This window comes from Neolamprologus multifasciatus, chromosome 13 (assembly GCF_963576455.1).
Source record: "Neolamprologus multifasciatus chromosome 13, fNeoMul1.2, whole genome shotgun sequence".
Taxonomy (NCBI): domain Eukaryota; kingdom Metazoa; phylum Chordata; class Actinopteri; order Cichliformes; family Cichlidae; genus Neolamprologus; species Neolamprologus multifasciatus.
In genome coordinates, this window is record NC_140451.1 from 11,083,521 (window position 1) to 11,096,883 (window position 13,363).

Here is a 13,363-nt window from a genome sequence, read left to right on the forward strand (position 1 = left end):
GTCTAGGTCTCAAACACACCATTTTAACTTCTGTCTCTTTAAGGCCCACTTTACTCCAATTGGCTGCCCCTCGCCTGGCTTTGCAAACACATGAGAGTGCTTGTAAGGCCCGAGATGACCATATAAGAAAAATGTGTGCAACTCTGATGTCAGTAGTTGGCAAAACATTGGAAATCAAGGATTCAGAGAACTCTGCACCCTTTGCCATTAACCTCATTATGTAGTGGGTATTCATATAAAAGTATGTTCTCACCCGATGTAGCCCATTTCTTCCATAGCCAGGCAGAGAGTTAGTTTTGGTTGGAGAAGGCGGATCTGAAATATAAATGTTGGCCAATTAATAATTAATTACTTATATTTGTTTTTAGATTTTAAAAAAATTAAAATCAGGAATATACCATGTTAGAGGATATGGTATATTCTAACCTATAAAAAAAAAGGATCACCAAGCTTCTCGGTACCTGCATCACAGCTGGTCTGTTTGGGATCGTAGCGCTGAGCCGAGAGGCTTCGTGCATGGCGCTCCCTTATCTGCTCTTTTTCCATCTCCTCCTTCAAAATGAGCTTCCCCAAACCAGACTGAATCTACAAACACGCATACTCATAAGAGTTACACAGCTATCGAAAGCTTTTGGAAAAACAGATGTATTGCATCTAATATTGACCGTGTTTGTTTGTTGACGGTGAAGCTACTCGACTGACCTTACTGAGATGCTCCTCCTGGAGCTGCTTTCTTTTCAAAGCCTCTTCCTCTTCCTCTTCTCTTGATCTTCTCCTCCCTTCTGAACCTACAGGTTCCAAACACAAGCCGAAAAAAAACCAGATGAACAAAAGCATGCGTATGGAAAGTCACGAAGACATGTCCCTGCGGGATTCCATGCTTCAAACATTCTTGAATAGTACGACCACATTCAATGTTTCATTCACATTTCAAACATAGACAGAAAGAGAATAGATATGGCCGCCTTGTTTGGGCGCCGAGCAGGGAGAAATACACACAGTAAATGGTGGCGGGTCGAACGCAAATGTGAGACAGAGCTGACGAGACAGACAAACAGAGGGACTCATTGGAATATTTGACTACACCGACATGGCAGAAGTTTACACTTCGCCGCTCATGTCGAGTTTTAAAGATGTCAAGTACACAGAACAGCACAATGTAAGACAGACAGACAGAAGTTTGAAGTCAGTCTCAGTTATCTCTGTCCAAGTCATTTGTGGTTCCATTGCATACAGCTAAAGGCCCCGTCGTGTGCAGTAAGGGAAAGTAAAATGGAGAAACTGATGCTGCCTCAAGCAGAAAGTAACATGACAGCAACAGAAACCAAACAACGCTTCTTCAGTTTTGCGCAAGCAAAAAACACAAAAAACGCAAAAGGCAAATACTGCTATGTCTGAACAAGAGTTTAAGCCTGGGGTAAAGCAGGGATGCAGTTAAGCTTCTGGGGGTAGCTATAGGGTTGGAAACAGGAGAGTTAGGTGGCAGTAAGGTGTCTGTTGTACCACTATGATAGCAGCGCGAACATGCCCAACAGGAGCCTACTGTACCTAACGCAGTGAGCGAGTAGGGCCAGCGATCACCCTCACTCCGTGAGCTGTCATCTGGAAAGGGAGCATGGGCAGCGGGGAAGGTGGCAGATCTGATGATCTCATCAGCAGACTTGATTTGGCGTGCTATGGAAGCTGTATCTAGGTTGGTAACCATGGGAACTGAGCTATCAGTGTCTGGGTCACAGCCTAAACCACAAGTAAACATCTTTGCACCATCTGATCGTCAGGCTCAATAATCATTTAATCCAGGGTCATCATCATTTTCACAAATATATATAAATATACAGTCTTTCTTAACAAGCCACTCCATAACAGAAAAAGCTTGACCTTTTTCCTTATCATAGAAGAAGTGAAAATCGGTGGTGGATAAGACTCATTGTGAGTATTAAGCGTATGATTAAAGAAAAGCCTCGAGTGTACACGTGGATTTCCATTTTAATGCCAGATTGTGGAATTTCCTCTTACTGTTAAGTAATATAGATAGCACACGGAGAAAGACACTGTAGTGACAGTTACGCTCATCCCCCTTTGTGAGTCTCTACTTTGAAACGTGCCACAGGTCTTGCTTGTGGTACCCACTGCCCTCGCTCTTGACTCCTGGAAAATGAAGAGTGGTTATCCCGTAATTGTCACCACTCCACAAATGCTGCACAGCCTCGCTTCACCTAGAGGCCAAGCGCTGCTTTTACTGCTATGACTTGTTAAGACGGACAAAGTAAAACAAGCTACAGGTCAGACATAAAAGGATTGGAGACAGACTTCAAACATTGCTTGTACACTGACGCTGACAGTGGCTATGGTTAGATGAATACACAGCTTCAGTTGACCTCAATAACACATAGAGTACAGTAGTGCTTCCCAACCTTTTCAATATGAGGAACTCATTTAGACATTCATATTTTTCTTAATTTATACAAATATTGGGTTTTGGGATTGTTTTTTTTAATTGCTTTTCCTACAACTGCCAGAGTTGTGGCCTGCAACCGTAACAACAACAGTTTTTGTTAGTTTTAGCTTCATCATCTTTGGATTTTTGTGTCCACTTTGTATGTATTTTTCACACAATTCATAACAAGTATCCGGTGGGGAATCACTGACACAAATTAATCGTCATAAAGACAGAATTTAGTTTCTACTGCAAAAAAGATCATAGTATAACAGGAAAGGTACCGTGTTGTTTGTAGATGGGTGGCTTTCGATAGATGTTGCTCCCCTGATCTGAAAACAGACATGTGCAAAAGACATTTACAGACCATACTGTGCTTTGATTAGTAGAAATGGTTAAAAAAAAATCTAGTGTAAAAACAAACGACAGTAAGTCATGCTACACTGGGATTTACATTAAAACGTGACCTGTGATACAGCTCTATGTGTTTTTTTATTAAAAAAAGAGAGAGGGAAAAACAAAATAGCTCCCGAATGGAGAAGAAAGAAAGAAAGGAAGAAAGAAAGAGCAGTGACAGGGTGCGCTCCAGCTCCTACCTGGGAGGTGGAAATGTTTAGGGGTCTGAGAGAGAGGCGGGGTGACCGGCCGGCTGTCGGGCCTGAGCGGTAGGGGAGAGCTCCGGCCACTCGGCGGGTCGGTGCCTCCAGTGAGAAGAACCAAGAACAGAAGGTAAGCAGGGATACTGCAGGGGAACCACAATTTGAACGGTGCAACACACAGGGACCAACGGGACCAGCTGAAGTCATTCTGAATGAATGGGGCGCATTCTTTTTACTTTGGATAAATGCGATAAATGGGGCCGTGAAGAAGCAGAGCAGCGGCGTTCTGAATTTTGAGATTAAATGTTTGGGAAATGTGTTATGGGTAATGACGTTTGATGTCTGTTAGCCTGTTTTATAATATGAATTCAGAGTTAAGAAGTTAATACCACCCTGCATGCAGCAGCATATCGACACTATAAAGCAGTAAAACCTTTCTTTTTATCTCAGCCGTACAGTTTACTGGAGTCTGGAGACCCATTCAATGCAATATAATGCAAAAGAAATATTTATATAAATATCCTTTGTTCAGCACACACAGAAGTATTAGTTAGGATGTAGGGTTTGGATTACTGATATCTCTCTAGTGCATGCAAAGATGTAAAGCACAAACACAAGGAGCCTGACAGCTACTTGGGCAAAGGTGAAGTCAAAGCAGAAGAGGAGCAGAGAGCATGTCAGCGGCTTAAAAAAGCATGGGTTTGACCGAAACATTTAGGCGAGAAATGTTGATGGATCCAGAATGACAGAGTGGGCACTGACGGGAGTCGCTATCCAGGTGATGATGGAGATGATGTGTTGCCTCCGGGGCGGGGGGCGCAGAGAGAGGGCAGATAACAGTGGAGTGGGGCCCTTACCTTGGCTATGGGGGAGGAAGTGGTGTCTGAAAGGGGAGGTGGGGCGGGAGTCACTATTTCTGGAGCCCACACTGTTACTGCACAGGGAGGAGCAGAGCTTCTGCATGCCTGTCAGAGCCTCTGCCAGGTGGGAGAAAGAGTGTGGGAGGGAGGGAGAAAAACCCCAGGACCAGGCGATAGAGGTGGGCAGTACAGGACGAGGGAAGGAGATATAAGGTGAGACATTGCGGGGCAAACGATATACGGAAAATACAGAGGGGTCAAATGTTGAAAAGAAGAAATAAAAGACACCCAAAGTGAGACGTAAGGAGTATTGAAGATGAAGATTTGTTACATTCTAAAAGCAAAGTTTTATGGAAAGAACAGCAAACTCAAACTGTGTTGTAAAAGGGGCAAAACTGACTTGAAGGTAATTACTCTGCAAATGGATTGTCTGCCACGTAGATCAAAGCGAGGCAAAATAACCTCAAGTCAATTTTGGTTACGTTCAACAACACAGGGAGGGAAATGCAAACGTTAAGGCCAGGCTGAGCGAACTCTGAATCATCATCATCACCTGTTTATCAAAGATTTTTTGGATCCACTTTATGAAAACCCTGAAATCATTACAGTAATACACACAGACACATATACACAAAATGAGTTTTTTCGAGGACCTACCTGGCCGGTGAAAATGCTGCGGCGACCGTGACAAAGTGGGGGTGTATCCATGACGATTATAAACTGGTGATCCTATGGAGCCCTGACTGGTGGACCTCTGAAGGATGCGTTCCCTCCTGTCGTAAGATCCCTGTCAACACAACCGAGTGATTACACAAGCTTCTAATGAACAAGAGCGCACTACACTGGACTGTATTTACTGTCGCCTATAGCAGGACAGTGAGTTTGATGGATTCGCTCACCTCACCAGATGGAGTTGGCGACATGTTTCTTGAGGACTGCAAAGAAATCAAACAACTCTGAATTATAACTTTGATTTTCACAACAACATTAAAGGAAAAGACAAATTAAACTTTGCTTCCTTTTTAGCCATGCATCTAACCTTGTCATCCGGCAAGGGGGAACGTTCCCTCCTGGCAGTGTGGAGCTGTGAAGGACCCAGAAGTTCAGTGAGGCAAAAGATCTTTTATAACAGAGTAAAAAATACCTTAATCAGTAATAGAGTCCTTTGTGTTTATTATATCCCCTCTCTCTCTTTTTTTGTTGTTGTTGTTGCATAAGAAAAAATCCCTCCAGAGGAAAATCATGTCTCATTTGAGTTTTATTCATGGACCGTTTTTGTGTGCGCACAATGAGAAGCACGCAGTCTGTGTGTTTACCTCTCCCACACTCTCTCGTCTCTCCTCTCTCTCATCCAGGGAGGTGGTGTACATAGGTTCATAGGTAATAAGATCAGGGCGCTCAATGTCATAAATGGCTTTGACTTTTGGAATGGCAGCTAGGTCTCTGTAATCAAGGATCTCATTGTCTACTTTTGCCTAGGGAGACAAACAAAGACAAACGTGCACACATACACAAGAGTACAGGGAGATTACTACTGCTGAGCAAGGTGCAGCTGTCAAACAGCAGTTATGCTAAAAAAGGTGTGGGAAGGGTAATATCACTGACAGTATTTACAGAATCTATTCAGACTGTAGCTCTGTTTGTGACATTCCTTACATAGATAGTGTGACCCGGTGAGCCAGGTATGCTTGAACCAGGTCTGGAACAAATACTCTCAGACGACGACCTCGTCGGCTATGAAAAAGAAAACACAAATGTGGCTGTTAGTCACATCAATACCTGTCAGAGCAGTTAGCCTACCAGGATCCACAGCCCACTGGCATCTGCATATTAGCCAGGATTGTCACCTGGATATTATGCATTATTAGTACACGGTTGGTCTTTATACTGGGATATATGAGGGATGAGAGGGAACGGCAACCCCTGTATTTACGTTTCATGAATTATATGAAGTACTTTGGAACACTAACATGTCATCTCATGATTAAGTCATTCATTTGCAAATTTGCAAAGTGAATGAGTGATTTAGTGCTGTGATTTGATGTTCTTAAGGACCTCATGCCTGCTTATGGGAAATGAACTGTCTGAATGGCAGCAGCAGGTCTGCACGTGGCATAATTGAAGCTTTTCGCCAAATGGGTAAATGTTGATTTTAGGAAAAAGCCACATCAGTCGTCTGTGACAGCTCGTCTGCTCCTTTAAATGTGCGAGCACCTTTGTCTCATGCGCCGTCGACATGTTCAAAGACAGGACTGAATGGCTCCGTATGACACACAGAGAGAGGGCACTGCAGGCTGTCTCCAGCAGATGGCAGCATACAGTGCACTGTGTCCTATGGACATGGTGGAACACAGGATGATGCCATCTCATAGCCAATAGCGAAATACAGTACCTGCCTTTCTGTTTTTTGGAGGAATAAGAGGGACGGAGGCATTAGCTGTGGAGGAAGGGAGAGGGGGAGGGGGGGTTCACAGGACATCACACAGGGGTTGTACCTTTGCTGCCCGACTCACAGTTCACACATACATCAAGGTGAACGTGGCCACGCGTAAATATGCATATGAACAAATATTTATATACACACACATAACACGTGGAAAGGCAAACACACACACACACACACACACAGCTGCTTCAACAGGCAAATTATTTTACAGCACAGTAAGTTAAATTTTAACAGAAAGGGAGTGATAACAGTGTGTTTAGTTAAATATTCCAAACTCTATCTTTTCCTGTAAAACATTTCCGTGACACATAAAAAACCCCAAAAGGTCCCAGATTCCTACCCGCTCCCTGTGCCTTTCTTCTGTTCTCGTGGTGTTCTTGCACCCAGGATGCCAGACTGTTGACCCTGTGCAGGGAGACAGAGAGAATAGATTCAGGTTAAAATGATTAAACACATAAATTAAATTTTATTCATAAGGGCTGCTCATGCTCTAGATCAGGGATTGTAAAACATAAGGCCCATGGGCCAGAATTGGCCCAGCAAAGACTCCATTTCGGCCCACTGGGGGGCTTTGGAAAATGTGAAGAAGGGTTTCGATTTTTAACTGTATTTTCACAAGTTTTACAGCTTTTTTCTATGTATAAAGACTTCAATATGGTCATTCCTAATCCACCAAAGTAATTAAGTAATAATTAAACAATCAAATAGCCTAAATAATTCATATTTTGTCATTACCTAACTATGGAAATTTGTGTTTTTTCACAATAGCTCCACAGTGAAAAAAAAGGAACAAATAAATCTGGACCAACTGTAATTTTACACACTTATTTACACAATTATAGTCTTGCTGACAGAAATACTTCATTTACTGCAGCAACATTTCTATTTCATGGAGAAGAACTGAGATGAAATCGCACTTCTTTTTCTTATTGATTCTAGGATAAAGATTTCCCACTGCAGAGACCCAGAGCTGACAGTGTGCAGGGGATTCATCTTTGACAAGTTAAACATAAAAATCCACATAAGTAAGAAGACAAAGAAGGTTACGAGAGGATGCCGAATGGTCTGAGAAAGGAAGTGACGCAAATCATTTCTTATGATCACCAAATCCCAACATCTAAGAGATTTTAGAGTGATGTCTTTTACGGTGTTTTTCAAATCTTTGGGAAAACAACAAAAGAAGTATTGCTCTGCACTTCAAGACTTGCAGAGCAATACTTGTTGATACAATGTTCATTTTGACCTTGTTTTCACCAGCTTTTCACTCCCATCACACTGCAGAGGAACCAGTCTCTGGGTTTACAGCGGCACAAACATACGTCTGTGGCTCTGAATACATCTACTGGAGTGTGGCAGTTAAAAAGACAGCTTGCAGAGAATAAAGAGCTTTGTGAGTGTGGTTTTTAGTGTATAATCTCCTATATGAATGTCAGACTATTATAATTTACACCCTTATGACAGAAATAACTACAATTTTCTTTACATTTTCTACCTCCTAATGCTATTTCCGCCTTTATAGCTCTAGTAGTTGAATAAAATCCGTTTCATAATGCTAAACTTTACTCAACCCAAAGAGGAGCGTTCAATTTATCAGTGTCAGTTAACAAACACACACACAAAAAAAAGAAGCAAAAAGGAACAAAGTTTTGATGAGGCAGCAGCAGCACATGTAGATCCGCTCACCTTGCAGATACATCTCTTCTCCTTCTGTGAACATCTGATTGCACCTGCTGCATCGCGCACAGCTGGGGTGATAGTGCTTATCTCCTGCCTGGAAAACACGGAGCGCAAAACAGACTTGTCATCGTGGGGGGAAAAATGCAGACGAATGAACCCTGCAGTGGGACAGGTGAAGCTGAGCTATGACTTCCAGGCAGTAAATCTTGTGCCCCACCTGCTCTCAGCTACGCTCGCTTCCTCGAACAGCCCATGTTAGGAAAGAGAGCGTTTCATCAGATCCAGTGTGCCAGTAGTTTCCTTTCTAAACAATTACTTCACATGCAAATGGGCAGCAGCGGGTGAAAAAAGTTTCCCTAAAAATGCCATTCAGCATCTTTTCACATTTTTCTCAGTAGCTCATGGAGTCAAGTGAGGATCTGTGTGACTTTACTGCATCACATATTGAGAAATCATTCAACGTATTCCAGTCAAACATCTTACTATTTTAAAAAGATGAATATGATGGTTCAAAATGGCACAGTCAACCTGCTTTGAAGTATCCGACCGTCCGGCTTTGTACCTTCCTTTCATATTGTGCTCCAGTAAAATGGTCTGACAGCTAAAGCGCCCAAGCTTCCGTCTATACTGACGTACCACTTTGCATGTGGAGCGTTCTGTTAAAAAGCCCAAGCAACCTTGACCACGGGTGATAAATATCCAAATGAATCGCCTGCTGTCTAACAACCCTCATTAAGAGGCAACTCAAAGATATGAAGCCACAGACTAATATTTGCATTTTACTGCATGAGAAAAAATGACTGTAGAAGAAACTTTATAGTGCCTTCTACCCAGCACTCTGCCAAACTCAATTCCCTTTCCGCTATAATAAAAGTACTTCTGCTACATGTGCAGCGTACCATTACAGACACTCCGATTCCTCTTGATCTCTAACAGCACCATTAATGACCCCTACATTAATAAGCCATTCACACTGCACTCCCAAAAGGAACAGACTATATGCAACCTGCTGATGGCTTTACAGTATTTGGCCTGGGTCTTGGGTCAGTGATTAGGCTTTCAGACTTTGGCTTTGGCTTCACTGATCCACTGGCAGCGGCTCAGGGATGAGACCCAGCAGCCTTTTCCTATTGTCATAAAGGCCTGCCTTAGTGTTGGATTACTGTAAGCCTGGTTGGCTAGCAGTGACATTTTCATACCATTAAATGACACATAACTCAGTGTCTGACCGGATCACTGTTTGCAGAACAAGCAGGCTTGCATATGCTGGAGATACTAGTGAACAGACACAGTGTAAAGGACATGCGTGTTTTTTAAGTGCAGTTCTAATAATGCCTAAAAAGTGTTTCATAACAGGTGGTAGCATGGGGATACCAGTCACTTTTTAAATGTCAGATCACATTCCCTCTTATATAATATTTATATCGTTTATGCCTGAGCGTGTTTTTGCAAATGTGTATTTAGGCAGGAGTTGAGAAGACCTAAAATCTGCTAAGAGTTAATCTTTTAGTTGAATACAGTCGTGTCAAGAGTCTGTTTGGCTCGGTGCAGAGGAGATTACACCAGAGATTATCAAACTACATTTCACAATTCTGCTCCATGCAACATCCACTGTGTGTGTCTGCATGAGAAGCAGAAAGGCAGACACACTCTCAAGTATTAAAGACATCTGAATCCAAAATAATGCAAACAATCTAAACTTGAATTGTATTTTCCCAAAAATTATGATTAAAAATCATTTAAATTCTAGTAATTTAAGGATTTAAACACTCAGGATTCCCTCAAACTTACCTAAGGCAGGTTCTCGGGAAACTCAGAGGGCGGCCACACAAAGAGATATCTGCGCATACTAAGAGTTAAATGTGATATGGATGCGTGTGTGTGTCCTTACCTCTAGCACCTTCCCTGTGATGAATTGCTGGCACGCCTCACACTGAACTCCAAAATGGGTCTGGTAGTCCTTCTCACAGTAGGGGGCGCCATCCCTGTGAGGCGAGAGAGACACACGTGGAAACGCTTGACAGTGAAATATTACATGGAGCGTGAACCCTGTGCAGGCCTAAATTCAAGCAAGCAGCCTATAATCACAGCAGATATATGCTCCTTACTTGCTGATGTACTCCCCGGTCAGCACTTTGTTGCAGGCCTTACACTTAAAGCAGCCCAGATGCCACTGTTTGTCCAAAGCAAGGAGAGCCTGTCCGTTCTTAATGTCTCGGCCACATCCTGCGCAATCTACGAAAGCAAAATAGGCGTTGTTTAAAAAAACACACACACAACAAGAATATGAGTTAAAAGTTGAAGGAGGAATCTAATTAATACTTTGTTTGAAGGCTTGTTTAAAATAAAAACACAGCCTTTACATACTAGCTGAGGCATCTTGTCACTTCTGACCCAAGACACTAGATGGTGATAGAGTGTAACCAGCAGCGCTCTGACAGCTGCCGCTTCCTATCATCCACTTCTCTCCTATCGTGGTTCTAAAAGCTCCATCCATAAGCAAGTAGGATCCCGAGGCTCTAAAAGTGTAAGAGGTTGGTTTCTAAATGAACAATCTTCTTGTCATCTCTTCTTTAATGAATGGAGGATGAAAGGAACGCAGAGCCGACCGCAACCACAGGGGATGATAACTACGTGAGGCATAACAAGGTTGGGATGATGACGTGAGCAGAATCAGCATGCCTTATTTATAGGTGACCTTGTCTAAAAGCTCTCGAAACACCAACAGAGACACCAGTGGGGGATGAGGGAGGGCGAGAGGCAGCTAGAAAGAGCAGGAAGAGGAAGAGAAGGAAGAAAGAGAGGATCCAGAAGAGGAGGGGGGGTTTGAGGGCCACACAATCCAGAGGAAATGCACGGCCATGCATTATTTAGCGAGACCTGTCCTTGGTGTTATACATAAAGGAAAACGGATGGTCGGCACATGAGGCTGGGAGAGGTGGAGGATCTCCCTGAATGCTACAAGTTCTTTGTTTTTACTTCGATTGTAAGTAGGTTTTAAGGGAACTCCTGCACTGTGATGTGGAAAAGAACCATTTTTAAACCTGCTTAACCCCTTAGGATTTCGCTTCTGCTTTGCCTTCTGCTCACCTTACAAACAAGGTCTTAAATAATCAGGCCCAGTCTTATCTTATAGACTACATAGCACCATATCACTCCAGTATGCTGCAGGCTTACTTGTGGTTCAGTTGACAGACACCCTCTACTTTTAAGATCAGATTTAAATCTTTTCTTTTTGTAAAAGCTTATAATTAGGGTTGAATCAGGTGACCCTGAGCCCTCCCTTAGTTACGCTGAAAAAGGCCTAGACTGCTGAGGGCTTCCCATGATGCACCGAGTGTTTCCTCTTCACTCGTCTCTTTTCACTCTCTCTGTTTATTTACCTGCATTTAATCATCATGTTATGATTAAACTCTGTTTCTTTCCACAGTGCGTCTTTGTCCTGCCTTCCTTCCCTCACACCTGACCAGTCACCACAGATGGCCGCCCCTCCCCAAGCCTGGTTCTACCAGAGGTTTCTTTCTGCTTAAAGGGAGCTTTTCCTTCCCACTGTCACCAAATTCTTGCTCAGAGCGGGTCGTTTGTTTGTCAGGGTTTTCTGTCTATTATTATAGAGTCTTAATATTACAATATAAAGCACCTCAAGGCAACTGTGCTTTGGTGTTACAGTATATAAATAAAACAGAATCAAACTGGCAGTTTGGCATGTAGGGAAATTTACTTTTGTGCCAAAGGTTTGGCAATCGGTTGATACCACTTTATCATCTTTATTTATCAAATATGAACCTTCCCGGCAGTATTTTCCCAACGGTACCTCAACTTCTCACTAATTAACCGTTTTTAAAAAAATAAATCTTGTTTGTTTAATCATTATGAAAACAAAAAAGTGAAAACTATTGACTAACTAACTTACAGCTATAACTTCATATCAAATACAGTGGAAGGCAAAATATCAGACTATTAGTTTATTTGGCTTCAATGCCGGAAACACTTACGTACAAACAGTTCTTTAAACCGAGAATCTCTAGATTCATTAAAACGAATCATTAAAAAGAATTTTAATGTTAGAGTGCTTGACCAGAGCGGACCCTACTCATTACTCCCTGTGGTATATATTCCCCATGATCCCAGGCTCTGTTGATCCCAGGCACAGCTGTGCAAATATTCTCTTTAAAATTCTCTCTAAAAGTTCATTTTTCTTTTATTTATTCATTTTTGTTTGCTTAAACAAAGATGAACACCAGCTTTTCTTTACTTTTGAGTCTTTTTGATCTGCGGTTCAGCATTACTCTTGAACTTGCTTGGCCTGATTCTAGCAGCACCGACTATCACACAGTTAAACGTCGAGCACATTTAGACAACGAATTATTGAACATGCAGCTTTCCTCACAGCCAAGCTGCAGCAGCACCTGCAAGCCTCTACAGTTGTATGTGGAGCTTTAAGTGTGCACTTGTGGTGACGTGACTTTGTAGACGTAACAACAAAGCCAACCAGCATGCTGCTGATTATCTTGTGCTAACTACATTGGCCTTTAGAGCTTTTCCAGTGTGTCTCTGGGCAATCGCTCACAACTGTTTAAGATCTCAAATAAATCGAGAAACACTTTTTACAGAAGTCATTACTGGTTCGTGTAACTTCTCAAGTTAAGAATTGAAATACTTTAAAATTACCATGTGGATAGAAATGACTATAACGTCTGTGGGTGCGAAGTTTATGAGTACGTAATGAATGACCCACGGACAGGCACAACTCCACATTTATTACATATTTTCACATTGAACTGATTTTAAATTAATGCTAATAATGTGTGGGCAAGATGACTGATATGGACCTGAAAATTATTCTTCACAGCCAAAATATTACGACCAAACTGACTGGTCAACAGCTACATTAAATGTCACGTATGAATCAGGTCTGGAGGCTACAAATTTCCAGACTTTTTGTTTCTCTAAAACCGAATAAATTCCAATAATTCACTTTCAGTTCAAATGTAAAGTCTATCAAACTATCATTGTGTGAAGGTTAATTCCTTTCTGTTTGTGTAACAGACAATGACTACTCACTGCTGGAGCCCAGGATGTCCTTTGGTCCTGGAGACATGGGCTCGACACAGTATTGACAGAGACAGTCCTTTCCATTAAAGGTCACCCTGTCCCCGGCAGGAAACGGTCGTCTAGAAGCGAGGTGACATCAACAACCAGTCAACAAAGCTGCGCTCCCATGGTAAGTGTAAGAGTTTATTAGCTGTGGCTTGCAGGTTGTTTGACATGTGGTGAAGATGACAGGGCCCAATGATGCGGATGTATGTCGACACTGTCAGCCTGGGGAGCTCATTTAGTCAGA

The 13,363-nt window shown here is 42.4% G+C and overlaps 1 protein-coding gene across 4 annotated transcripts in view; it reads right to left on the reverse strand.

Annotated features, from left to right (window-relative positions):
* Positions 1-13,363, reverse strand: part of ablim1a (actin binding LIM protein 1a) — a 40,547-nt gene that overhangs the window by 6,577 nt on the left and 20,607 nt on the right. Inside the window, exons 4-21 of one of the 4 annotated variants that reach the window (XM_085182085.1) lie at positions 13,084-13,193; positions 10,128-10,254; positions 9,911-10,004; positions 8,026-8,113; positions 6,683-6,747; positions 6,289-6,333; positions 5,553-5,630; positions 5,213-5,371; positions 4,936-4,980; positions 4,796-4,831; positions 4,554-4,683; positions 3,894-4,013; positions 3,034-3,138; positions 2,722-2,769; positions 1,549-1,737; positions 703-788; positions 462-585; positions 254-315 (exon numbers count right to left, since the gene is read on the reverse strand). In XM_085182085.1, coding sequence (XP_085038211.1) covers positions 254-315; positions 462-585; positions 703-788; positions 1,549-1,737; positions 2,722-2,769; positions 3,034-3,138; positions 3,894-4,013; positions 4,554-4,683; positions 4,796-4,831; positions 4,936-4,980; positions 5,213-5,371; positions 5,553-5,630; positions 6,289-6,333; positions 6,683-6,747; positions 8,026-8,113; positions 9,911-10,004; positions 10,128-10,254; positions 13,084-13,193 — 1,711 coding nt within the window. The remainder of the gene's footprint in view (positions 1-253; positions 316-461; positions 586-702; positions 789-1,548; positions 1,738-2,721; positions 2,770-3,033; positions 3,139-3,893; positions 4,014-4,553; positions 4,684-4,795; positions 4,832-4,935; positions 4,981-5,212; positions 5,372-5,552; positions 5,631-6,288; positions 6,334-6,682; positions 6,748-8,025; positions 8,114-9,910; positions 10,005-10,127; positions 10,255-13,083; positions 13,194-13,363) is intronic. The other 3 variants (XR_014877471.1, XM_085182086.1, XM_085182087.1) reach the window with 3 other exon arrangements.